At 49.9% G+C, this 26,737-nt stretch overlaps 1 protein-coding gene across 1 annotated transcript in view; it reads right to left on the reverse strand.

Moving 5' to 3' along the window:
* agap1 (ArfGAP with GTPase domain, ankyrin repeat and PH domain 1) overlaps window positions 1–26,737 on the reverse strand; it is a 130,508-nt gene that overhangs the window by 4,532 nt on the left and 99,239 nt on the right. The window contains exons 13-14 of the mRNA XM_038998228.1: window positions 24,526–24,748; window positions 177–432 (exon numbers count right to left, since the gene is read on the reverse strand). Of these exons, the coding sequence (XP_038854156.1) occupies window positions 177–432; window positions 24,526–24,748 (479 nt within the window). The remainder of the gene's footprint in view (window positions 1–176; window positions 433–24,525; window positions 24,749–26,737) is intronic.

The following is a 26,737-nucleotide window of genomic DNA, read 5'->3' on the forward strand; positions in this document are numbered from 1 at the left end:
GGGTTGGAGAGAGAGGAGAGAGGGGGACGAGGGAGAGAGGAGAGAGGGGGATGAGGGAGAGAGGAGAGAGGGAAAGATAGAGTTATTTGACATGGCAACATCTTGGTCTATAGACAACACTCAGGGTGAGGAACCATGGACGTGTAAGATCCTGTTGGTACCGCCCTCTCTCTCACCCAGATGAGGAGCTGTGTGATGACCACGTTGCCCTTGCGGCACGCCAGGTGAAGGGCGGTGCGTCCGTCTCCCTCTCCACACGTCTCGTTGACTTGCTCCCGGGAGCCGTGAGCCAGGAGCAGGATGACGCAGCGCAGGTCCTCCTCGGCTGTGGCCCTCAGCAGCTGCTGGCCCAGGGATAGGTCCACCCCCGAGAGCGACGCCAGGAACAACCGCTGCTCGTACTTAGCCCGGATCCAACGCTCACGCTCCTCCCTGAGAGAGAGAAATACACAGAGTAGTGGTTAAGAGGAACGTTCAGGATCTTAACATCATCTTGTGACGTTACCTTCTCCACCTGTTCATCTAGTCACACTCCTCCCTGGAGAAGGAACACATAGGACAGAAGGGGGACGTTCACCATAGTTCTACTTCACCTAGCAGTGTGGATATCTGCTGTTACAGGGATATCTGCTGACTGTTACAGGGATATCTGCTGACTGTTACAGGGATATCTGCTGACCGTTACAGGGATATCTGCCGACCGTTACAGGGATATCTGCCGACCGTTACAGGGATATCTGCCGACCGTTACAGGGATATCTGCCGACCGTTACAGGGATATCTGCCGACCGTTACAGGGATATCTGCCGACCGTTACAGGGATATCTGCCGACCGTTACAGGGATATCTGCCGACCGTTACAGGGATATCTGCCGACCTTTACAGGGATATCTGCCGACCGTTACAGGGATATCTACCGACCGTTACAGAGATATCTGCCGACCGTTACAAGGATATCTGCCGACCGTTACAGGGATATCTGCCGACCGTTACAGGGATATCTGCCGACCGTTACAGGGATATCTGCCGACCGTTACAGGGATATCTGCCGACCGTTACAGGGATATCTGCCGACCGTTACAGGGATATCTGCCGACCTTTACAGGGATATCTGCCGACCGTTACAGGGATATCTGCCGACCGTTACAGGGATATCTACCGACCGTTACAGAGATATCTGCCGACCGTTACAAGGATATCTGCCGACCGTTACAAGGATATCTGCCGACCGTTACAGGGATATCTGCCGACCGTTACAGGGATATCTGCCGACCGTTACAGGGATATCTGCCGACCGTTACAGGGATATCTGCCGACCGTTACAGGGATATCTGCCGACCGTTACAGGGATATCTGCCGACCGTTACAGGGATATCTGCCGACCGTTACAGGGATATCTGCCGACCGTTACAGGGATATCTGCCGACCGTTACAGGGATATCTGCCGACCGTTACAGGGATATCTGCCGACCGTTACAGGGATATCTCCCGACCGTTACAGGGATATCTGCCGGCCGTTACAAGGATATCTGCTGGCTGTTACAGGGATATCTGCCGACCGTTACAGGGATATCTACTGACCGTTACAGGGATATCTACTGACTGTTACAGGGATATCTACTGACTGTTACAGGGATATCTACTGTTACAAGGATATCTGCTGACCGTTACAGGGATATCTACTGACTGTTACAGGGATATCTGCGGGGTCGCTTTGGGAACCACAGGACCATTCTTAGCAAGAGCCTTGAGTTCAGATGGTAAAAAAGTGAATGGAAGAGTGGGTTAACTAGGAGTATGTTAACTAGCCTTATCTGTGAAGGAGAAAGACACCATGTTAACCCCATAGTGCTGAGAGAGAGACCAGGAGAGAGAGACCAGGAGAGAGAAACCAGGAGAGAGAAACCAGGAGAGAGAAACCAGGAGAGAGAGACCGAGAGAGGAGGGAAGCGGGGCAGTGTGAGTTCAGAGTGGTAACTGTTTCCAGCTACTCAATCTAATCCTGTGATAGCGCTAATCTCTCCCTAATCCCCGCCATGTAAACAGAGCCTTTCAGCCCAATTGGGATTATCCATGCATCAATCCTCCTGTTAGAAAGGAGAGGAACCACAGTGGCCTGGGGAGAGGATAGGGGAGGGACAGGAGTGAGGATATAGAGCTGTCCTGTATCCCTAGAAACAGTCCCCCTCAGGGGGTCCTGGGTCCCCCACTAACCAGGATATGGAGAACACAGTATAGTGGAGCCTCACTGCTGGCTCACTTCCTCTGTAATGACCTACTCTGGTTGGAGGGTTAGGCCTGAGAGAGAGCATTACATTCACACACCAGGAGAGAGGGAGAGAGAAAGACAGATGGATATACAGTAAAAGTCAATCATTTAGACACATCTACTCATTCAAGGGTTTTTCATTATTTTTACTATTTTCTACATTGTAGAATAATAGTCAAGACATCAAAACTATGGAAACAAAAACGTGTTAAACAAAATCTAAATATATTTTATATTTCAGATTCTTCAAAGTAGCCACCCTTTGGCTTGATGACTTTGTACACTCTTGGCATACTCTCAACCAGCTTCACCTGGAATGCTTGAAGGAGTTCCCACATATGCTGTGCATTTGTTGGCTGCTTTTCCTTCACTATGTGGTCCAACTCATCCCAAACCATCTCAATTGGGTTGAGGTCAGGTGATTGTGGAGGCCAGGTCATCTGATGCAGCACCCAATCACTCTCCTTCCTGGTCAAACAGCCCTTACACAGCCTGGAGGTGTGTTGGTTCATTGTCCTGTTGAAAAACAAATGATTGTCCCACTAAGCGTAAACCAGACGTGCTGGCGTATTCGCTGCAGAATGCTGTGGTAGCCATGCTGGTTAAGTGTGCCTTGAATTCTAAATAAATCACAGACAGTGTAACCAGAAAGCACCCCCACACCATCACACCTCCTCCTCCATGCTTCACGGTGGGAACCACACACCTACTCTGCGTCTCACAAAGACACGGTGGTTGGAACGAAAAATCTCAAATTTGGACTCATCAGACCTAGGGACAGATTTCCACCGGTCTAATGTCCATTGCTAGTGTTTCTTGGCCCAAGCAAGTCTCTTCTTATTATTGGTGTCCTTTAGTAGTGGTTTCTTTGCAGCAATTCAACCATGAATGCCTGATTCCCGCAGTCTGCTCTGAACAGTTGATGTTGAGATGTGTCTGTTACTTGAACTCTGTGAAGCATTTATTTGGGCTGCAATTTCTGAGACTGATACCTCTAATGAATTTATCCTCTGCAGCAGAGGTAACTCTGGGTCTTCCTATCCTGTGGTGGTCCTCATGAGAGCCAGTTTCATCATAGCACTTGGTTTAAGCGACTGCACAAAGTTCTTGAAGGCCCAGATTGACTGACCTTCATGTCTTAAAGTAATGATGGACTGTCATTTCTCTTTGCTTATTTGAGCTGTTCTTGCCATAATATGGACTTGGTCTTTTACCAAATAGGGCTATCTTCTGTATACCACCTCTACCTTGTCACAACACAACGGATAGGCTCAAAGGCACTGAGGAAAGAAATTCCACAAATTAACTTTTAACAAGGCACACCTGTTAATTGAAATGCATTCCAGGTGACTACCTCATGAAGCTGGTTGAGAGAATGCCACGAGTGTACAAAGCTGCCATCAAGGCAACAAAGGGTGGCAACTTTGAAGAACCTCAAATATAAAATATATTTTGATTTGTTTTACACTTTTTTGGTTACTACATGATTCCATATGTGTTATTTCATAGTTTTGATGTCCTCACTATTATTCTACAATGTAGAAAATAGTAAAAATAAAGAAAAACCCTGGAATAAGTAGGTGTGTCCAAACTGTCGACTGGTACTGTCTGTAGAGTGTGAATCAAACCTTTCCATATCCCCTCCTCCTGTTAGTGCACTGGGTTTCAAGACCTTTTTAACACTGCCAATGATTTGGAATTTTGTTGAGACCCTCAAATTCAACAAAGCCAATGACAGCAACCGAGTCACCCACCAGAGGTTACTGTCTCACTGTCTGGGAACCACTTAGGGTTATGAAATGCTGGCTTCTCAAGGCAACAGGACAGTCTATGGACTGCCTATATGTTGACAGGTCTGAGGTGTAGGGGATAACTAAGTCGCCTCGTCAGCCATAACAGAAGATGAGTGATGAGACCTTAGGGTGTCTCAGGGGGTTAACCTCAAACAGACCCATTGACGGAAGTAATTACAAATTAGCCGCGTGTGGAGGGTCTCGCTCTCTCTCTGCAGGAGAAAGCGTTTTATCAGAGCAAGAGGGGGGCAGACGGACGGATGATAAAAATAGTCAATCTATAGCCCTGGGGATCAATGCCCTGCGACATCCTTCTTAATCAAAGCCTCGGCAACGGGATGACTGGGCTCAACCCCCGGCAACGATTTCCTTTTTCTTCAAACCACTGCAACCGTGGCTGAGCATCATCACACACACACACACACACCGAGTGCCCTTACTCAACCCACACACACGCTTGCTCACACACACACGCTTGCTCACACACACACACACACACACACACACACACACACACACACACACACACACACACACACACACACACACACACACACACACACACACACACACACACACACACACCTGACAAACATCTAGCTAATATCAAAATGTCAGAAATTAGTTTCTGGCTAAACTTTACTCAAAGTAGCTATAGGCCAGGAAGGAGCATGTTCATTCACTAACTTCTGTGGTTATACAGAAAGGATGGAGGGAAAGGGAGAGAGACAGAGAGGAGGAGGGGGAGAGACAGACAGGAGGAAGGGGGAGAGACAGACAGGAGGGGGGAGAGACAGACAGGAGGAGGGGGGAGAGACAGACAAATACAAATAGATGGAGAGTTTTAGAGGTGTGGGAACCCAGTAGAATCTCATTAACTCTCTCCCCAGAGAATAGACTCACTGTGTTGCGTTTGGTTGTGTGTGTGTGTTTGAGGGGGTGTAACCTAGGTATGGGGGCCTGCCTGCCATATTACCCTCTCTGGTCGGGGGCTAGCCTAGCAGGACGGAATGTCCCTGGTCTTCCTGCCTGTCCCGGGGAGAGAGTGAGGAGGCTGGGCGGAGGTACACGGGCCAAAGCCCCAGGACAAAGCCCCAGGGAGGGGTGGGGCAGGGAGGGTCTCGGCAGGGGCCTGGGCCCTCGTCTCTCTGGGTGTGTGTGGAGGAAATGCGGAGGCAGCACTTCACTGCTTCCTGGCACGCATGCCTTCCCCAGAGGACAGAGTTGCTATGGCTGGAGCCTGAGTCTTCCTTCACCAGGACAGAGTTGCTATGGGCTGGAGCCTGGGTCTTCACCAGGACAGAGTTGCTATGGGCTGGAGCCTGGGTCTTCTCCAGGACAGAGTTGCTATGGGCTGGAGCCTGAGTCTTCTCCAGGACAGAGTTGCTATGGGCTGGAGCCTGAGTCTTCACCAGGACAGAGTTGCTATGGGCTGGAGCCTGAGTCTTCACCAGGACAGAGTTGCTATGGGCTGGAGCCTGAGTCTTCACCAGGACAGAGTTGCTATGGGCTGGAGCCTGGGTCTTCACCAGGACAGAGTTGCTATGGGCTGGAGCCTGAGTCTTCTCCAGGACAGAGTTGCTATGGGCTGGAGCCTGAGTCTTCTCCAGGACAGAGTTGCTATGGGCTGGATCCTGGGTCTTCACCAGGACAGTTGCTATAGGCTGGAGCCTGAGTCTTCTCCAGGACAGAGTTGCTATGGGCTGGAGCCTGGGTCTTCCTTCTCCAGGACAGAGTTGGTATGGGCTGGAGCCTGGGTCTTCCTTCACCAGGACAGAGTTGCTATGGGCTGGAGCCTGAGTCTTCTCCAGGACAGAGTTGCTATGGGCTGGAGCCTGAGTCTTCTCCAGGACAGAGTTGCTATGGGTTGGATCCTGGGTCTTCTCCAGGACAGAGTTGCTATGGGCTGGAGCCTGGGTCTTCACCAGGACAGAGTTGCTATGGGCTGGAGCCTGGGTCTTCCTTCACCAGGACAGAGTTGCGATGGGCTGGAGCCTGGGTCTTCTCCAGGACAGAGTTGCTATGGGCTGGAGCCTGGGTCTTCACCAGGACAGAGTTGCTATGGGCTGGAGCCTGGGTCTTCCTTCACCAGGACAGAGTTGCGATGGGCTGGAGCCTGGGTCTTCTCCAGGACAGAGTTGCTATGGGCTGGAGCCTGGGTCTTCCTTCACCAGGACAGAGTTTCTATGGGCTGGAGCCTGGGTCTTCCTTCACCAGGACAGAGTTGCTATGGGCTGTAGCCTGGGTCTTCCTTCACCAGGACAGAGTTGCTATGGGCTGTAGCCTGGGTCTTCTCCAGGACAGAGTTGCTATGGGCTGTAGCCTGGGTCTTCCTTCACCAGGACAGAGTTGCGATGGGCTGGAGCCTGGGTCTTCACCAGGACAGAGTTGCTATGGGCTGGAGCCTGGGTCTTCCTTCACCAGGACAGAGTTGCTATGGGCTGGAGCCTGGGTCTTCCTTCACCAGGACAGAGTTGCTATGGGCTGGAGCCTGGGTCTTCCTTCACCAGGACAGAGTTGCTATGGGCTGGAGCCTGGGTCTTCCTTCACCAGGACAGAGTTGCTATGGGCTGTAGCCTGGGTCTTCCTTCACCAGGACAGAGTTGCTATGGGCTGGAGCCTGGGTCTTCCTTCACCAGGACAGAGTTGCTATGGGCTGGAGCCTGGGTCTTCCTTCACCAGGACAGAGTTGCTATGGGCTGGAGCCTGGGTCTTCCTTCACCAGGACAGAGTTGCTATGGGCTGGAGACCGGGTCTTCCTTCACCACGACAGAGTTGCTATGGGCTGGAGCCTGGGTCTTCTCCAGGACAGAGTTGCTATGGGCTGGAGCCTGGGTCTTCACCAGGACAGAGTTGCTATGGGCTGGAGCCTGGGTCTTCCTTCACCAGGACAGAGTTGCGATGGGCTGGAGCCTGGGTCTTCACCAGGACAGAGTTGCTATGGGCTGGAGCCTGGGTCTTCCTTCAACAGGACAGAGTTGCGATGGGCTGGATCCTGGGTCTTCCTTCACCAGGACAGAGTTGCTATGGGCTGGAGCCTGGGTCTTCCTTCACCAGGACAGAGTTGCTATGGGCTGGAGCCTGGGTCTTCCTTCACCAGGACAGAGTTTTTATGGGCTGGAGCCTGGGTCTTCCTTCACCAGGACAGAGTTGCTATGGGCTGGAGCCTGGGTCTTCCTTCACCAGGACAGAGTTGCTATGGGCTGGAGCCTGGGTCTTCCTTCACCAGGACAGAGTTGCTATGGGCTGGAGCCTGGGTCTTCCTTCACCAGGACAGAGTTGCTATGGGCTGGAGACCGGGTCTTCCTTCACCACGACAGAGTTGCTATGGGCTGGAGCCTGGGTCTTCACCAGGACAGAGTTGCTATGGGCTGGAGCCTGGGTCTTCTCCAGGACAGAGTTGCTATGGGCTGGATCCTGGGTCTTCCTTCACCAGGACAGAGTTGCTATGGGCTGGAGCCTGAGTCTTCACCAGGACAGAGTTGCTATGGGCTGGAGCCTGAGTCTTCACCAGGACAGAGTTGCTATGGGCTGGAGCCTGGGTCTTCTCCAGGACAGAGTTGCTAAGGGCTGGATCCTGGGTCTTCTCCAGGACAGAGTTGCTATGGGCTGGATCCTGGGTCTTCTCCAGGACAGAGTTGCTATGGGCTGGAGCCTGGGTCTTCTCCAGGACAGAGTTGCTATGGGCTGGATCCTGGGTCTTCTCCAGGACAGAGTTGCTTAGGGCTGGAGCCTGGGTCTTCCTTCTCCAGGACAGAGTTGCTATGGGCTGGAGCCTGGGTCTTCCTTCACCAGGACAGAGTTGCTATGGGCTGGAGACTGGGTCTTCCTTCACCACGACAGAGTTGCTATGGGCTGGATCCTGGGTCTTCTCCAGGACAGAGTTGCTATGGGCTGGAGCCTGGGTCTTCTCCAGGACAGAGTTGCTATGGGCTGGATCCTGGGTCTTCTCCAGGACAGAGTTGCTATGGGCTGGAGCCTGGGTCTTCACCAGGACAGAGTTGCTATGGGCTGGATCCTGGGTCTTCTCCAGGACAGAGTTGCTATGGGCTGGAGCCTGGGTCTTCTCCAGGACAGAGTTGCTATAGGCTGGAGCCTGGGTCTTCTCCAGGACAGAGTTGCTATGGGCTGGAGCCTGAGTCTTCTCCAGGACAGAGTTGCTATGGGCTGGAGCCTGAGTCTTCTCCAGGACAGAGTTGGTATGGGCTGGAGCCTGGGTCTTCACCAGGACAGAGTTGCTATGGGCTGGAGCCTGGGTCTTCTCCAGGACAGAGTTGCTATGGGCTGGAGCCTGGGTCTTCACCAGGACAGAGTTGCTATGGGCTGGAGCCTGGGTCTTCCTTCACCAGGACAGAGTTGCTATGGGCTGGATCCTGGGTCTTCTCCAGGACAGAGTTGCTAAGGGCTGGAGCCTAGGTCTTCTCCAGGACAGAGTTGCTATGGGCTGGATCCTGGGTCTTCTCCAGGACAGAGTTGCTATAGGCTGGAGCCTGGGTCTTCTCCAGGACAGAGTTGCTAAGGGCTGGAGCCTAGGTCTTCTCCAGGACAGAGTTGCTATGGGCTGGAGCCTGGGTCTTCTCCAGGACAGAGTTGCTATGGGCTGGATCCTGGGTCTTCTCCAGGACAGAGTTGCTATGGGCTGGAGCCTGGGTCTTCCTTCACCAGGACAGAGTTGCTATGGGCTGGAGCCTGGGTCTTCCTTCACCAGGACAGAGTTGCTATGGGCTGGAGCCTGGGTCTTCCTTCACCAGGACAGAGTTGCTATGGGCTGGAGCCTGGGTCTTCCTTCACCAGGACAGAGTTGCTATGGGCTGGAGCCTGGGTCTTCCTTCACCAGGACAGAGTTGCTATGGGCTGGAGCCTGGGTCTTCCTTCACCAGGACAGAGTTGCTATGGGCTGGAGCCTGGGTCTTCTCCAGGACAGAGTTGCTATGGGCTGGAGCCTGGGTCTTCTCCAGGACAGAGTTGCTATGGGCTGGATCCTGGGTCTTCTCCAGGACAGAGTTGCTATGGGCTGGAGCCTGGGTCTTCACCAGGACAGAGTTGCTATGGGCTGGATCCTGGGTCTTCTCCAGGACAGAGTTGCTATGGGCTGGATCCTGGGTCTTCTCCAGGACAGAGTTGCTATAGGCTGGAGCCTGGGTCTTCTCCAGGACAGAGTTGCTATGGGCTGGAGCCTGAGTCTTCTCCAGGACAGAGTTGCTATGGGCTGGAGCCTGAGTCTTCTCCAGGACAGAGTTGGTATGGGCTGGAGCCTGGGTCTTCACCAGGACAGAGTTGCTATGGGCTGGAGCCTGGGTCTTCTCCAGGACAGAGTTGCTATGGGCTGGAGCCTGGGTCTTCACCAGGACAGAGTTGCTATGGGCTGGAGCCTGGGTCTTCCTTCACCAGGACAGAGTTGCTATGGGCTGGATCCTGGGTCTTCTCCAGGACAGAGTTGCTAAGGGCTGGAGCCTAGGTCTTCTCCAGGACAGAGTTGCTATGGGCTGGATCCTGGGTCTTCTCCAGGACAGAGTTGCTATAGGCTGGAGCCTGGGTCTTCTCCAGGACAGAGTTGCTAAGGGCTGGAGCCTAGGTCTTCTCCAGGACAGAGTTGCTATGGGCTGGAGCCTGGGTCTTCTCCAGGACAGAGTTGCTATGGGCTGGATCCTGGGTCTTCTCCAGGACAGAGTTGCTATGGGCTGGAGCCTGGGTCTTCCTTCACCAGGACAGAGTTGCTATGGGCTGGAGCCTGGGTCTTCCTTCACCAGGACAGAGTTGCTATGGGCTGGAGCCTGGGTCTTCCTTCACCAGGACAGAGTTGCTATGGGCTGGAGCCTGGGTCTTCCTTCACCAGGACAGAGTTGCTATGGGCTGGAGCCTGGGTCTTCCTTCACCAGGACAGAGTTGCTATGGGCTGGAGCCTGGGTCTTCTCCAGGACAGAGTTGCTATGGGCTGGAGCCCGGAGGCAGAGACAAGGGCCCAGACACCCACACCCACACACACACGGCGCCTGACAGGTGGTCATGTTGGACACAATATGAACGGACACACTCAGGGTGCGATGGTGACAGCACAGCATTGTAAGGGAGAAGAGGAAGTGTCCACATTCACACACGAGCACAGGATGGATGTCCACCCCTCCTACAACAGCCTCCCCAACACGTGACAACCCCCCCCCCCCCCCCCCCCCCCAACAACACTGCTGGTATACCCTACTGACAAGCACATAGCGACACTATTTCCCCCCTGAATGAGAAGATACACTACTGAGAATGAATCCATTACTAAGTGATTTTCCAACCCAATGTGGTGTTCATCTTGAAGGGCATTAAGGGGCAGCATGCTACCATTATCCTCTGGTTAGAGTATTGAGAGCAGTTTGGAAACTAGAAAGGCTAATTGGACTAATTAGCTGCTCAGAAAGGCTCTCTGACAATAGCTGGGGAGGGCGGTGTGTGTGCCTGAGGGTGTGTGTGTGCCCCCCTCCCTCTCTCTGTGTGTCTAAGAGAGGTACCTGTCTGACTGCAGCTCACTGTTCCACCATGTTTGTCTCACTTATCACATTGGATTAGGGGATAGGCTGTAGCACCACGGAGCACTATGAAGATAATTAACCACAGGTCCTGCTCAGACAGACTGACAGGGACACACTCTCACACAGGATGCAGCCACACACACACACTCCCCACAACCCCTATTCTCTCTCACCACCTACAGCAAATGCTTAAAAAGGGAACACGAAGGGGGAGAGTGTGTGTGTGTGTGTGTGTAAATAATAAATCACAGGAGGCAGATTTCCTAGCCAGTCTAATGAAACACTACAGGTCATGCCAGCGAGGGCTCCAACATGTCCGAACGCAATGAGCCTTTCACCAGAAATGCCCCCGACCACAACACACACACACTTCAACGTTTCCCATTAGTGCATTCATGTGAGACGACAGTAACACATTATTATCATGATAATGACTTAGGTAAATATATTCGACCCTGAGAGAGAGGAAGCCCATACATGTACAACCTGGTTTGCTCTCTCTGTACTGTAGGTTGAGAAGCAGTGGTGAATGGTAAATACATGGCGCTGTGTGTTAGTGTGTGTTACAAGCGTCAGTGAAACCCATGACAAACCCCTTGGTTAATATAACAGCGGGCAGGTTTGACTGACAGCTTCATTAGCCTGTGTTAGGAGGTTGTTAGTGGGACTGTTTACTTCCGCCCCCGCAGGAGAGGAGCGACAGTGGGGTTCTGTCGCCGTTGGAAACAGTGGGGTGAGGAATGTGCTTGTTTGGGGTCAGTCTCTGACTCATCTGGGGCCAACTGGAGACAGGAGCTGAAGAATAGATATCTGTCATTTCCTGCCTCTTTTAGGTGCATGAGTCTGTGTTTGTATTATTTCTATGTGTGTGTGTGTGTGTGCTGGTTCTCCCTGGCCAGTCTCTTTGTTGCAGTATGTTTACACACAGGCCCAGTAGTTTCCTGTCTCCCCCAGACCCCCAGGCAGAGCCCCGTCTGATTGGTCAACTCTGACAGCCGTCCACTCCACTGGGCCGTTCGACCGTGACTGGCCACCAGCTGCTCTCCACTGCCACTACGACCAGGGGGAGGGAGGGGGTCTACGACCCCAACATAGACCCTGGATACAAGAGTCCCACATCATACTAAATCACAACAATATTCATTATCTACCATTATGGTATTACCAAATGATCATTTATATTTGATGGATATTGTTGCCTATTAAAGTGATTAAATTATTTTGACACGCAGTGATTCATTAAGTGACAAAATAATGTATCTTTGTTTTCCACCTAAAATGAAGTTGACCTTATTACCAATGTCCAAAATTACCAGCATTATCATAACTGTCATCACCCGCATCATGATCATTTCCAGCATCATTACCGTAAAGGGCTGTTATTCGATGCCCTCCAACAACATCACATCATCACGAGACATTCCTCATCATGATCATTTCCAGCATCATTACCGTAAAGGGCTGTTATTCGATGCCCTCCAACAACATCACATCATCATGAGCCATTCCTCATCATGATCATTTCCAGCATCATTACCGTAAAGGGCTGTTATTCGATGCCCTCCAACAACATCACATCATCATGAGACATTCCTCATCATGATCATTTCCAGCATCATTACCGTAAAGGGCTGTTATTCGATGCCCTCCAACAACATCACAACATCATGAGACATTTCTCAACATGGTCATCTTTATCTCTTAACAAAGAGAGCAGACATCCTTGTTAACATACACAATAACATCCGTATCATATTCCCATTGTAACAGTGTGGTGCTGGTTCTGGTCTGCTCTGAGACGTACGGACCTCAGGAATACCACAACCATTCATTACAGAATGGAACTGTGGCAGAGCAGTGAGAGGAACCAGGTTGGACTGAAGTCCTCAGTCAGTGACACACACACACACACACACACACACAGCGTCGTCAGTCAGTCAGTGAGTGAGCAGAGTGGCCCTCTCCTTTGGCCTAATTAGCCCTCTCTAATTCAGCTCGTTAGGACTCGTTTCAACTCGTTAGGGTTCCACTGACTCCCAGGTAATGAGGTCTGGCAGGAGGAATCTGTCACCTGGACAGCTCCCCAGTACAACCTGAGGAGACTAAGACCAGGGTGAGATCACCAGACCATACACACAGGCTCACATACAGAGAGGTAGTCACTAGAGTGAACAACACATACAGAGAGGTAGTCACTAGAGTGAACAACACATACAGAGAGGTAGTCACTAGAGGGAACAACACATACAGAGAGATAGTCACTAGAGTGAACAACACATACAGAGAGGTAGTCACTAGAGGGAACAACACATACAGAGAGGTAGTCACTAGAGGGAACAACACATACAGAGAGGTAGTCACTAGAGTGAACAACACATACAGAGAGGTAGTCACTAGAGTGAACAACACATACAGAGAGGTAGTCACTAGAGTGAACAACACATACAGAGAGGTAGTCACTAGAGGGAACAACACATACAGAGAGGTAGTCACTAGAGTGAACAACACATACAGAGAGGTAGTCACTAGAGTGAACAACACATACAGAGGTAGTCACTAGAGTGAACAACACATACAGAGAGGTAGTCACTAGAGGGAACAACACATACAGAGAGGTAGTCACTAGAGTGAACAACACATACAGAGAGGTAGTCACTAGAGTGAACAACACATACAGAGAGGTAGTCACTAGAGTGAACAACACATACAGAGGTAGTCACTAGAGTGAACAACACATACAGAGAGGTAGTCACTAGAGTGAACAACACATACAGAGAGGTAGTCACTAGAGTGAACAACACATACAGAGAGGTAGTCACTAGAGTGAACAACACATACAGAGAGGTAGTCACTAGAGTGAACAACACATACAGAGAGGTAGTCACTAGAGTGAACAACACATACAGAGAGGTAGTCACTAGAGGGAACAACACATACAGAGAGGTAGTCACTAGAGGGAACAACACATACAGAGAGGAGAGAGGTAGTCACTAGAGGGAACAACACATACAGAGGTAGTCACTAGAGGGAACAACACATACAGAGAGGTAGTCACTAGAGTGAACAACACATACAGAGAGATAGTCACTAGAGTGAACAACACATACAGAGAGATAGTCACTCGAGGGAACAACACATACAGAGAGGTAGTCACTAGAGTGAACAACATATACAGAGAGATAGTCACTAGAGTGAACAACATATACAGAGAGATAGTCACTCGAGGGAACAACACATACAGAGAGATAGTCACTAGAGTGAACAACACATACAGCGAGGTAGTCACTAGAGGGAGCAACACATACAGAGAGGTAGTCACTAGAGTGAACAACACATACAGAGAGGTAGTCACTAGAGGGAACAACACATACAGAGAGGTAGTCACTAGAGTGAACAACACATACAGAGAGGTAGTCACTAGAGGGAACAACACATACAGAGAGATAGTCAGTCACTAGAGTGAACAACACATACAGAGAGGTAGTCACTAGAGTGAACAACACATACAGAGAGGTAGTCACTAGAGGGAACAACACATACAGAGAGGAGAGAGGTAGTCACTAGAGGGAACAACACATACAGAGAGGTAGTCACTAGAGGGAACAACACATACAGAGAGGTAGTCACTAGAGGGAACAACACATACAGAGAGGTAGTCAGTCACTAGAGTGAACAACACATACAGAGAGGTAGTCACTAGAGGGAACAACACATACAGAGAGGGAAGAGGGAAAAAGGTACACATGGTACCACAGAAAGAAGAGGTAGACAGACAGAATAGCTGTAAAATAGAGAGCAGATAGATACTATTGTCTTACAAGGTAAAAATACCCTAGACCCCCCTCAAAACAAGGGGTCTGAAATCAATTACACTTTGGTCGTTAGCTGCCCTTGGATAGTCACAGATAATTAAGCTCAGCGCTTTTTTTATGATGAGCAGATTAGTGTCTCTGTTACTGGGCCTTTGCCTGGCCTGATACTGTTCCCTGATTGGCTGGCTGGGGGAAAATGGGCAAAGCTGATGGGAAGTGCCCTCAGCTGGATCACAATGGTCCAGTAGTGGCATGAAGAGCAGAGAGAGAGGAAAGGAGGGAGGTAGGGAGGGAGGGGGAGAGAGAGAGGGGAAGAGAGAGGGGAGGAGATTGAGAGAGGGAGGGAAGCAGATCGAGAGAGGGAGGGAAGGAAGGAGAGAGAGAGGGGGAGGGAAGGAGAGAGAGAGAGGGGGAGGGAGGAAGGGAGGGGGAGAGAGGGAAGGAGAGAGAGGGGGGGGGGGGGAGGAAGGGAGGGGGAGAGAGGGAAGGAGAGAGAGAGGTGTAGGTAGAGAGAGACAGAGCAACACTCCAGTAGTGGCATACAGAGCAGATAACAGGGGAAAGGTCAAGAGGGAGAGATGGGAGAAAGGGAGAGGGAGAAAGGGGAGAGGGACAGTGTCTGGCTGAGCACAAACCTGGCTGCCTACCTACCTTGCGACCCGACCAGGAAGTCCTGAGAGAGTTCAGACCCATTGACATTTCTGTTCATATTAGCCCCGATGCAGATGAGTGGGATTAGAAGGTGTTTAACGGACATTTTTACCCCTTTTCTGAAGCTCCTCACAGGGGACCTGGCTGAAACAGAACAGTTCCACAGCTCCAATGGTGCATAACGTCACCCTCCCAGAAACAGTCACGTCATTACGGCTCAGATTCAAGTGGTTTAAATCGCAAAGGATCTTTTTATTTCCAAGTATGAATATTTCTCAACTAAGTTAAGGACAGCACATAGGACTGCTGCATGTAGACATCAATCTTTATGGGACAATCAAATTAAATAAACAATTGATACATACATAACAGATAAATACAGCCTGTCTAGGTTTCAGACATAATTAACTTGATCTCATTTCCAAACGATCAAACAGTGGGATTATTCAATTAAATTGGGAGTAAATAAGACATTTCTTCTCAATTAGCCCCTGCTAGATCTGTTATGGTTTGTTTAAAATGTTTACCAGCCACGGTCTGTACTAACAGTGAACCAAATCAGTCTGAACACATTACCAAGACAACAAGGAGAACTCGCTTTTTCATGAGCAATTTGCGGACAAATACGGCAATTACAGAAAGGCCTAGCTACCTACCACTTCACTTATTATCCATATACAGACTAATCTGTGCTTCAGGAATGAGAAAATGAGAGAGAGATAACAGACACAGAGGGAGAGAGAGGGAGAGAGAAACAGAGGGAGAGAGAGGAAGACAGAGACACAGACAGACAGAGGGAGAGAGAGGGAGAGAGAGACAGATGGAGAGAGACAGAGAGACAGAGACACAGACAGAGGGAGAGAGAGAGACACAGACAGAAGGAGAGAGAGACAGACAGAGACACACAGAGAGACAGAGAGAGACAGAGAGAGAGAGGGAGAGAGAGACAGATGGCGAGAGGGAGAGACAGAGACACAGACAGAGGGAGAGTGAGGGAGAGAGACAGAGACACAGACAGACAGACAGACAGAGGGAGAGAGAGACACAGACAGAGGGCGAGAGGGAGAGAGACAGAGACACAGACAGAGGGAAAGACAAAGACAGAGGGAGAGAGAGGGAGAGAGAGAGACAGACAGAGGGAGAGAGGGACTCTCACAGCCAGACACACATTATTATGCATTTCTTCATTATTAAATTGGGGGATGAAACCCTAGATGAGGTCATCTCGTTGACCAGATCATCTGATGAGTCAGCCATAAATAATAGACCCTTAGTCTTCCCTTATTAGCATCCCTCCTCACGACGACTGCATCCAGCCTGGGATGAATGGCTCTCTGATTGGCTCGTCAGCCAGTTTAATGTCAATAGTAAATTGGAAGCCTTGTTAACCTAGTTGGGGACAGGATTACGGGGAGAAATAGTAAGCAGCCAGTCATGTAAAAATGAATGTCTATCAGGGTCTAATTTAATCAAGGGCAGCTCTCTTTTTACAGAGGAATTACAATGTAGGAAGCCAATTATTTTGAACGTTTACGCTGTGGTCCCTGCCTGTCAGATAAGTGTGTGTGTGTGTGTGTGTGTGTGTGTGTGTGTGTGTGTGTGTGTGTGTGTGAGAGAGAGATTTTATAAAATGCAGGGCATCACAGGGAATGGCTGGCTCCTATCAGAGGGATAAAGATGATGCTGTGGGATGGAGGGAAGGACCAGCTAGTTAACTAACAGATTAAACAGACCTCACCAAGAGAGAAGGACCAGCTAGTTAACTAACAGATTAAACAGACCTCACCAAGAGAGAAGGACCAGCTAGTTAACTAACAGATTAAACAGACCTCACCAAGAGGGAAGGACCAGCTAGTTAACTAACAGATTAAACAGACCTCACCAAGAGAGAAGGACCAGCTAGTTAACTAACAGATTAAACAGACCTCACCAAGAGAGAAGGACCAGCTAGTTAACTAACAGATTAAACAGACCTCACCAAGAGGGAAGGACCAGCTAGTTAACTAACAGATTAAACAGACCTCACCAAGAGGGAAGGACCAGCTAGTTAACTAACAGATTAAACAGACCTCACCAAGAGAGAAGGACCAGCTGGTTAACTAACAGATTAAACAGACCTCACCAAGAGAGAAGGACCAGCTAGTTAACTAACAGATTAAACAGACCTCACCAAGAGGGAAGGACCAGCTAGTTAACTAACAGATTAAACAGACCTCACCAAGAGAGAAGGACCAGCTGGTTAACTAACAGATTAAACAGACCTCACCAAGAGAGAAGGACCAGCTAGTTAACTAACAGATTAAACAGACCTCACCAAGAGAGAAGGACCAGCTGGTTAACTAACAGATTAAACAGACCTCACCAAGAGAGAAGGACCAGCTAGTTAACTAACAGATTAAACAGACCTCACCAAGAGGGAAGGACCAGCTAGTTAACTAACAGATTAAACAGACCTCACCAAGAGAGAAGGACCAGCTGGTTAACTAACAGACTAAACAGACCTCACCAAGAGAGAAGGACCAGCTAGTTAACTAACAGATGAAACAGACCTCACCAAGAGGGAAGGACCAGCTAGTTAACTAACAGATTAAATGGACCTCACCAAGAGAAAAGGACCAGCTAGTTAACTAACAGATTAAACAGCCCTCACCAAGAGGGAAGGACCAGCTAGTTAACTAACAGATTAAAACAGACCTCACCAAGAGAGAAGGACCAGCTTGGTTAACTAACAGATTAAACAGACCTCACCAAGAGAGAAGGACCAGCTGGTTACCTAACAGATTAAACAGACCTCACCAAGAGAGAACGCCCAGCTGGTTAACTAACAGATTAAACAGACCTCACCAAGAGAGAAGGACCAGCTAGTTAACTAACAGATTAAACAGACCTCACCAAGAGAGAAGGACCAGCTGGTTAACTAACAGACTAAACAGACCTCACCAAGAGAGAAGGACCAGCTAGTTAACTAACAGATGAAACAGACCTCACCAAGAGGGAAGGACCAGCTAGTTAACTAACAGATTAAATGGACCTCACCAAGAGAAAAGGACCAGCTAGTTAACTAACAGATTAAACAGACCTCACCAAGAGGGAAGGACCAGCTAGTTAACTAACAGATTAAAACAGACCTCACCAAGAGAGAAGGACCAGCTTGGTTAACTAACAGATTAAACAGACCTCACCAAGAGAGAAGGACCAGCTGGTTACCTAACAGATTAAATGGACCTCACCAAGAGGGAAGGACCAGCTAGTTAACTAACAGATTAAACAGACCTCACCAAGAGGGAAGGACCAGCTGGTTAACTAACAGATTAAATAAATCTCACCAAGAGGGAAGGACCAGCTAGTTAACTAACAGATTAAATAGATCTCACCAAGAGGGAAGGACCAGCTAGTTAACAGATTAAACAGACCTCACCAAGAGGGAAGGACCAGATAGTTAACTAACAGATTAAATAGACCTCACCAAGACCCAGGCCATCTACAGCTCTTCGTCTGGGACAGCACTCACAGGCAGCACGCACAAAAGTGCACGCACACACACATCCAAGCAAACGCACACAGACACCGGGAGAGCCCCAGCACACCTCTACCCTGGGGGATAATTATCCTGTGCGGGCCCCTGTCCCCTCTGGTCCCTGGGGCCCAATCCCACCGCTTTCTGGAGGGTGGGCCTCACCCCCCCCACACCTGCACCCCGGTCCAGATTAAAAGCCCTGTCTGGTCTAATTTTAAATCTGTTACTGCTGCCCTTTCTTAGGGGAACAAGACTAATCTATTCCCATAAAAGCTTATCTCTGTTCTCTCTCCCCTCCGTGAGGCACGCTGGGCCTTCTGTTGAATTATTACTAGCTGGGCATTTGTCATGAGGTACGCTGATGTTAAGTGTATCGTAGGGCTGGGCGCTGAGGAGCTGGTCGTGTGTCTGTGGAATGATGGCGTGCCTGGGATGGCTGGCTGTTCCCCTCTCCTCTTTTCTCTCGTTCCCTCCATCCTTCAGCTGTCTAATTAAGGTGAGGCCTCCTAGCATCCACTCCCCCTTTCCCATTATTGTCAACCAGCAATTACTCCCCCGTCCTCATCACAAAGCTAGGTGACCAGTCAGTCTATCCAACACTTCAATCCTTTCAGTTACCCTCTCCAGTCCAACTGTAGACTGAAACAAACACTTTGACCCCAACAGTCAGAGGGTGAAACTAACAAAGGTCAACTGTAGACTGAAACAAACACATTGACCCCAACAGTCAGAGGGTGAAACTAACAAAGGTCAACTGTAGACTGAAACAAACACATTGACCCCAACAGTCAGAGGGTGAAACTAACAAAGGTCAACTGTAGACTGAAACAAACACATTGACCCCAACAGTCAGAGGGTGAAACTAACAAAGGTCAACTGTAGACTGAAACAAACACATTGACCCCAACAGTCAGAGGGTGAAACTAACAAAGGTCAACTGTAGACTGAAACAAACACATTGACCCCAACAGTCAGAGGGTGAAACTAACAAAGGTCAACTGTAGACTGAAACAAACACATTGACCCCAACAGTCAGAGGGTGAAACTAACAAAGGTCAACTGTAGACTGAAACAAACACATTGACCCCAACAGTCAGAGGGTGAAACTAACAAAGGTCAACTGTAGACTGAAACAAACACATTGACCCCAACAGTCAGAGGGTGAAACTAACAAAGGTCAACTGTAGACTGAAACAAACACATTGACCCCAACAGTCAGAGGGTGAAACTAACAAAGGTCAACTGTAGACTGAAACAAACACATTGACCCCAACAGTCAGAGGGTGAAACTAACAAAGGTCAACTGTAGACTGAAACAAACACATTGACCCCAACAGTCAGAGGGTGAAACTAACAAAGGTCAACTGTAGACTGAAACAAACACATTGACCCCAACAGTCAGAGGGTGAAACTAACAAAGGTCAACTGCGAGCAGGAGGATGGGCCGTGCAAAGGCGTGTTGATGCGCTGGTCAAAACGATCAGCCGCCATGACAGGCTGCCAAACGTCAGCGTGGCACAAGCGCACGTGTTCGCGTGTCGGGGGTCGTGTCGAGTGACGGCGACATGGCCGCCAAAGGAACACCACGATCCCACAAAGTCACCGGCAGGCTGGATTAGAGGAGCTGTCACTCCTGCTGGCTCAGGCCTGCTAACGCCTCCCGTCAAACAGGCAGCTAACGGCCCTCCAGACTCACGGCCCTCCAGACTCACGGCCCTGGTATGGTTTCCAAGGCAACCATCACATCATTAACACAATGAGAGAGTTGCTTGATGATAATAATGAGTTAGTGGTGCCACACCAGCACAGCAGTGCCAGGCCTACGGGTTACTACTGTAGTAGGCATTGTTCCCAGTTTCAGCAGCCCTTTACCCGGCACTCAGCGCTGAAACACTGGCCATCAGATAGGGGTCACCGGGCCAGACCAAACACAGCCTACCAGGAGCTGTAGCCATCAGATAGGGGTCACCGGGCCAGACCAAACACAGCCTACCAGGAGCTGTAGCCATCAGATAGGGGTCACCGGGCCAGACCAAACACAGCCTACCAGGAGCTGTAGCCATCAGATAGGGGTCACCGGGCCAGACCAAACACAGCCTACCAGGAGCTGTAGCCATCAGATGGGGGGGGGGGGGGGGGGGGGTCGCCGGGCCAGACCAAACACAGCCTACCAGGAGCTGTAGCCATCAGAGGTGATGATGGTTAACTGCGGGCAGCGAGAGGTTCAAGTGAACGTTTAGGGAAGGTTGATGATTTTGGTGTTTTTTGGGGGCCCTTTGCCACATTGTGTCAAGGGAACTATAGGGGACAGCAGCCTATGGCTACAGCAGAGTAGTGCTGGCTGGCACCCTGGAGTCAGACACACTGGGTTCACCATCACTTTCATCTCTTCTGACTATTCTGGCAGCCTTCTCAACACACTCCCTTATTTCACTATAGCATCTCTCCAGTCCCTGCATTTGACAAGTACATCATGGACAGAGAGTCCTGGCCTCAGTGACCAACAGACAGAGACAGACAGAGACCGACAGAGAAGCTTGGATAGGGAGGAGGGCTGAGTAAAGCTCATGGGTCTGAAGAGAGAGAGACAGACAGAGACAGACAGACAGACAGAGACCGACAGAGAAGCTTGGATAGGGAGGAGGGCTGAGTAAAGCTCATGGGTCTGAAGAGAGAGAGACAGACAGAGACAGACAGACAGACAGAGACAGCCAGAGAAGCTTGGATAGGGAGGAGGGCTGAGTAAAGCTCATTGGTCTGAAGAGAGACAGACAGACAGAGACAGACAGAGAAGCTTGGATAGGGAGGAGGGCTGAGTAAAGCTCATTGGTCTGAAGAGAGAGAGCAGGACAACAGCAGGGAGGCCTATCATGTCACTTATCTTATCAGATCTGTATGGAGGCTACAGCGAGCGGCGCTAAGCTACATGTGATCTCTCCAAAGATGGTTCCTCCCTCCGCTCCAAACGGGACAGAACAGAGAGAAGAGGAGGAAAAATGGAGGTGTTTAATACTCCCATGCTAATGCCCTGCTTCTCCCTCCAAACCTCCATCTCTTTCTCTCTCTCCCCATTCCTCCCTCCCCCTCTCTCTCCATGCCTCCTCCATCCCTCAAACAGGACCTAACACTAATGCCCCCATCTCTCCCTCCCTTGCTTCCCCCCTCCCCCAAACAGAACAGGACCTAATTGGAAGACGAGAGAAAGGGAGAGGGACCGGACCATGACAGGCGGGAGGTCAGTGTAATTGCTGCTGGCCATATTTAACATTAAGATAATCAGTCCATTAATTACCCTCTGGATCATTAAATCAGTCACTTGCTAAATTACATTTCTGCATGTATTACTCAGTGGAGAGACCACGAGGCCAGGGAGAGACCACGAGGCCAGGGAGAGACCACGAGGCCAGGGAGAGACCACGAGGCCAGGGAGAGACCACGAGGCCTGGGAGAGACATCATCTATCCAGATGGATTCAGATTCAGCCACCAGCCAAAGCCTGGACACAGTGCTACTGGCCTTCTATACCTAGCTAGTAGCTACTGACCTTTCCTCCACATCTACCATACAAGGCTTTTACTGACACCAGTTAGCTATAGAAATACGAGCAACATATTGTAGAACCCTCAGGATCCCCCTTTTTAGGCAATAAAAATGAAATGCATACAATCCAACATGAGATACTTTAATCCAAGACACTCAGATCTCTGTCTTCGTGTCGTGGTTCCCGTAGTGAAGATTTGAGGGACAACCAGTTTAATTCAACATACATCAAGTATTAGTATACACATATCAAGTACATTGATCAACTCAAGTCATACAATGTGAGTCATCTCATAAACACCCCAGAGACAGGTCTGTACACATCACGTCACAGATCATGGGACACTCAGCACTAAGCTGCATCCCAGAGACAGGTCTGTACACATCACGTCACAGACCATGGGACACTCAGCACTAAGCTGCATCCCAGAGACAGGTCTGTACACATCACGTCACAGACCATGGGACACTCAGCACTAAGCTGCATCCCAGAGACAGGTCTGTACACATCACAGACCATGGGACACTCAGCACTAAGCTGCATCCCAGAGACAGGTCTGTACACATCACGTCACAGACCATGGGACACTCAGCACTAAGCTGCAGGAACACCTTGCTGCATGAGAGCTGCAGTAGTGTACAGTAGGGGGACGTAGTGAACACTGAACAGCCACTTAAGGAATGGCCGAGTAAGTACTATCCTATCGATAGGCAGCGACGACGGGAGACAAATGTCTGGCGAGCTCTGCCAAGCCGAGCCAAGCGTCCCGGGTTAATTGAGATAATATTGACCCCTTCTGTAATCTGTTCCCCTGCTCGCGCCACCCGACGGGGATACATGCCTCCCAAATACACAAATAAATAGGTACATGAATAACAATAAATGCATTAGCCGGCTGACGGAAGGGGAGAGAGGGGGAGACGTGTGTGTGTGCATGCTTGGTGTGTGTAAAAGGGAAACTGGTAGATCCATAGCTAGAGATGTTTGGTGTAGGGGCCAGTAATTAAAAGGTGCTTGTGGTGAGTAATGAGAACAGGAGGAAAATGGGAAGTCGATATTTATGCAGCCAGCAGTCAGCTCTAATTTGTTATGATGGCTGGTGGTGGAGCATGGGCTTGGCTGCCAATAATTGTCTGTGTGTGTGTGTGCACTGATAATTACACCGCCCAGCAGACGTTAGTGCAGAGGGGCTGGGGCCAGTGAGAGTGCAAGCCACAGACATTAACACTGTTACCGTGTTAAACGTCACTGATTACTCCGTACTCGCTTCCCCCTCTCTCTAATTGATAACTCTTGCCTACTGTCCACCTCTGATGCCAATATCATTACAATGCCCCTGTCACCGTCACCACTGTGGCCTCAGTTTCCATCACTACTACTGTCCCCATCCATATTCCTCAGTATTGCAGTCCTGAACAATCTGCTGTTTACTCCAGTTTGGAGATTAGTTTGAAACAAACCAACAATGTTACATATTTTTATTTAACTAGGCAGGTCAGTTAGGAACAAATTCTTATTTACAATGACGGCCTACTGGGGAACAGTGGGTTAACTGCCTTGTTCAGGGGCAGAACAACAGATTTTTACCTTGTCAGCTCAGGGATTCGATCCAGCAACCTTTTAGTTACTGGCCCAACGCTATAAGCACTAGGCTACCTGCCGCCCCAATAATGCAAAACAGGTTAGAGCTCAACGAATCCAGAATATTCTTTTACCACGCAGTGGGAGTGGGAATTCAAAACTACACGTTAAGAATCTAAATGTAGTACGTAGTGATTTTCAGGAAGAATCTCTGGAAAAGAAAGCGAGAGAGAGCGCGAGCAGAGAGAGAGCGCGAGCAGAGAGAGCGCGAGCAGAGAGAGAGCGCGAGCAGAGAGAGAGCGCGAGCAGAGAGAGAGCACGAGCAGAGAGAGCGCGAGCAGAGAGAGAGCACGAGCAGAGAGAGCGCGAGCAGAGAGAGAGCGCGAGCAGAGAGAGAGCGCGAGCAGAGAGAGAGAGAGCGAGCAGAGAGAGAGAGAGCAGAGAGAGAGAGAGCGAGAGCGAGCAGAGAGAGCGAGAGCGAGCAGAGAGAGCGAGAGCGAGCAGAGAGAGCGAGAGCGAGCAGAGAGAGAGCGAGAGCGAGCAGAGAGAGAGCGAGAGAGCAGAGAGAGAGCGAGAGAGCAGAGAGAGAGCAGAGAGAGAGAGAGCGAGCAGAGAGAGAGAGAGCGAGCAGAGAGAGCGAGCAGAGAGAGAGAGAGCGAGCAGAGAGAGAGAGAGCGAGCAGAGAGAGAGAGAGCGAGCAGAGAGAGAGCGAGAGCAGAGAGAGCGAGAGCGAGCAGAGAGAGCGAGAGAGCAGAGAGAGCGAGAGCGAGCAGAGAGAGAGAGAGAGAGAGCAGAGAGGAGAGGAAACAGACAGAGACAGAGTGACTGGAGTGCTCCCCCTACCTGGTGGCGTCGGGTGCTGGTTTGAGGCGTCCCTGTGCGTTGCCCTCCCACACGTCATTGGCCAGCTCGTTGCCTATAGAGGTCATGACCTTGAGGAGCTCCAGGGGCCACTCATCCAGGTCCAGGGACCGAACACGAGATAGGTGGGTCCCCAGGTTCCTGTGGATCCCTGAACACTCGATACAGATCAACGCTCCCAGGTTGAGACTGGCCCAGTCGGGGTCTGGGAAACAGAGACAGAGACAGACACACATTTTACATACTTCATTTCAATCCACAAGACATATTTGTCAAATGATTCAAAAGCTCATAGAAAAATGGACACAATCATAAAACATATTGTTTTTCTTAACTGGATAATAAAATCAATCAATCAATCAATACCATATTACTGAAGGATCAGGTGGGAGGTGAAGGAGACAGAACAGGTATTACTGAAGGATCAGGTGGGAGGTGAAGGAGACAGAACAGGTATTACTGAAGGATCAGGTGGGAGGTGAAGGAAACAGAACAGGTATTACTGAAGGATCAGGTGGGAGGTGAAGGAGACCGAACAGGTATTACTGAAGGATCAGGTGTGAGGTGAAGGAGACAGAACAGGTATTACTGAAGGATCAGGTGTGAGGTGAAGGAGACAGAACAGGTATTACTGAAGGATCAGACGGGAGGTGAAGGAGACAGAACAGGTATTACTGAAGGATCAGACGGGAGGTGAAGGAGACAGAACAGGTATTACTGAAGGATCAGACGTGAGGTGAAGGAGACAGAACAGGTATTACTGAAGGATCAGACGGGAGGTGAAGGAGACAGAACAGGTATTACTGAAGGATCAGACGGGAGGTGAAGGAGACAGAACAGGTATTACTGAAGGATCAGACGGGAGGTGAAGGAGACAGAACAGGTATTACTGAAGGATCAGACGGGAGGTGAAGGAGACCGAACAGGTATTACTGAAAGATCAGACGGGAGGTGAAGGAGACAGAACAGGTATTACTGAAGGATCAGACGGGAGGTGAAGGAGACAGAACAGGTATTACTGAAGGATCAGACGGGAGGTGAAGGAGACAGAACAGGTATTACTGAAGGATCAGGTGGGTGGTGAAGGAGACAGAACAGGTATTACTGAAGGATCAGACGGGAGGTGAAGGAGACAGAACAGGTATTACTGAAGGATCAGGTGTGAGGTGAAGGAGACAGAACAGGTATTACTGAAGGATCAGGTGTGAGGTGAAGGAGACAGAACAGGTATTACTGAAGGATCGGGTGTGAGGTGAAGGAGACAGAACAGGTATTACTGAAGGATCAGACGGGAGGTGAAGGAGACAGAACAGGTATTACTGAAGGATCAGACGGGAGGTGAAGGAGACAGAACAGGTATTACTGAAGGATCAGACGGGAGGTGAAGGAGACAGAACAGGTATTACTGAAGGATCAGACGGGAGGTGAAGGAGACAGAACAGGTATTACTGAAGGATCAGATGGGAGGTGAAGGAGACAGAACAGGTATTACTGAAGGATCAGACGGGAGGTGAAGGAGACAGAACAGGTATTACTGAAGGATCAGACGGGAGGTGAAGGAGACAGAACAGGTATTACTGAAGGATCAGACGGGAGGTGAAGGAGACAGAACAGGTATTACTGAAGGATCAGACGGGAGGTGAAGGAGACAGAACAGGTATTACTGAAAGATCAGACGTGAGGTGAAGGAGACAGAACAGGTATTACTGAAGGATCAGACGTGAGGTGAAGGAGACAGAACAGGTATTACTGAAGGATCAGACGTGAGGTGAAGGAGACAGAACAGGTATTACTGAAGGATCAGACGTGAGGTGAAGGAGACAGAACAGGTATTACTGAAGGATCAGACGTGAGGTGAAGGAGACAGAACAGGTATTACTGAAGGATCAGACGGGAGGTGAAGGAGACAGAACAGGTATTACTGAAGGATCAGACGTGAGGTGAAGGAGACAGAACAGGTATTACTGAAGGATCAGACGAGAGGTGAAGGAGACAGAACAGGTATTACTGAAGGATCAGACGGGAGGTGAAGGAGACAGAACAGGTATTACTGAAGGATCAGACGTGAGGTGAAGGAGACAGAACAGGTATTACTGAAGGATCAGACGGGAGGTGAAGGAGACAGAACAGGTATTACTGAAGGATCAGACGGGAGGTACACTGTTGTTAGCTATCAGAGGTAAAATAGATAGTT

The sequence above is a fragment of the Salvelinus namaycush genome, chromosome 7 (genome assembly GCF_016432855.1).
Source record: "Salvelinus namaycush isolate Seneca chromosome 7, SaNama_1.0, whole genome shotgun sequence".
NCBI classification, from domain to species: domain Eukaryota; kingdom Metazoa; phylum Chordata; class Actinopteri; order Salmoniformes; family Salmonidae; genus Salvelinus; species Salvelinus namaycush.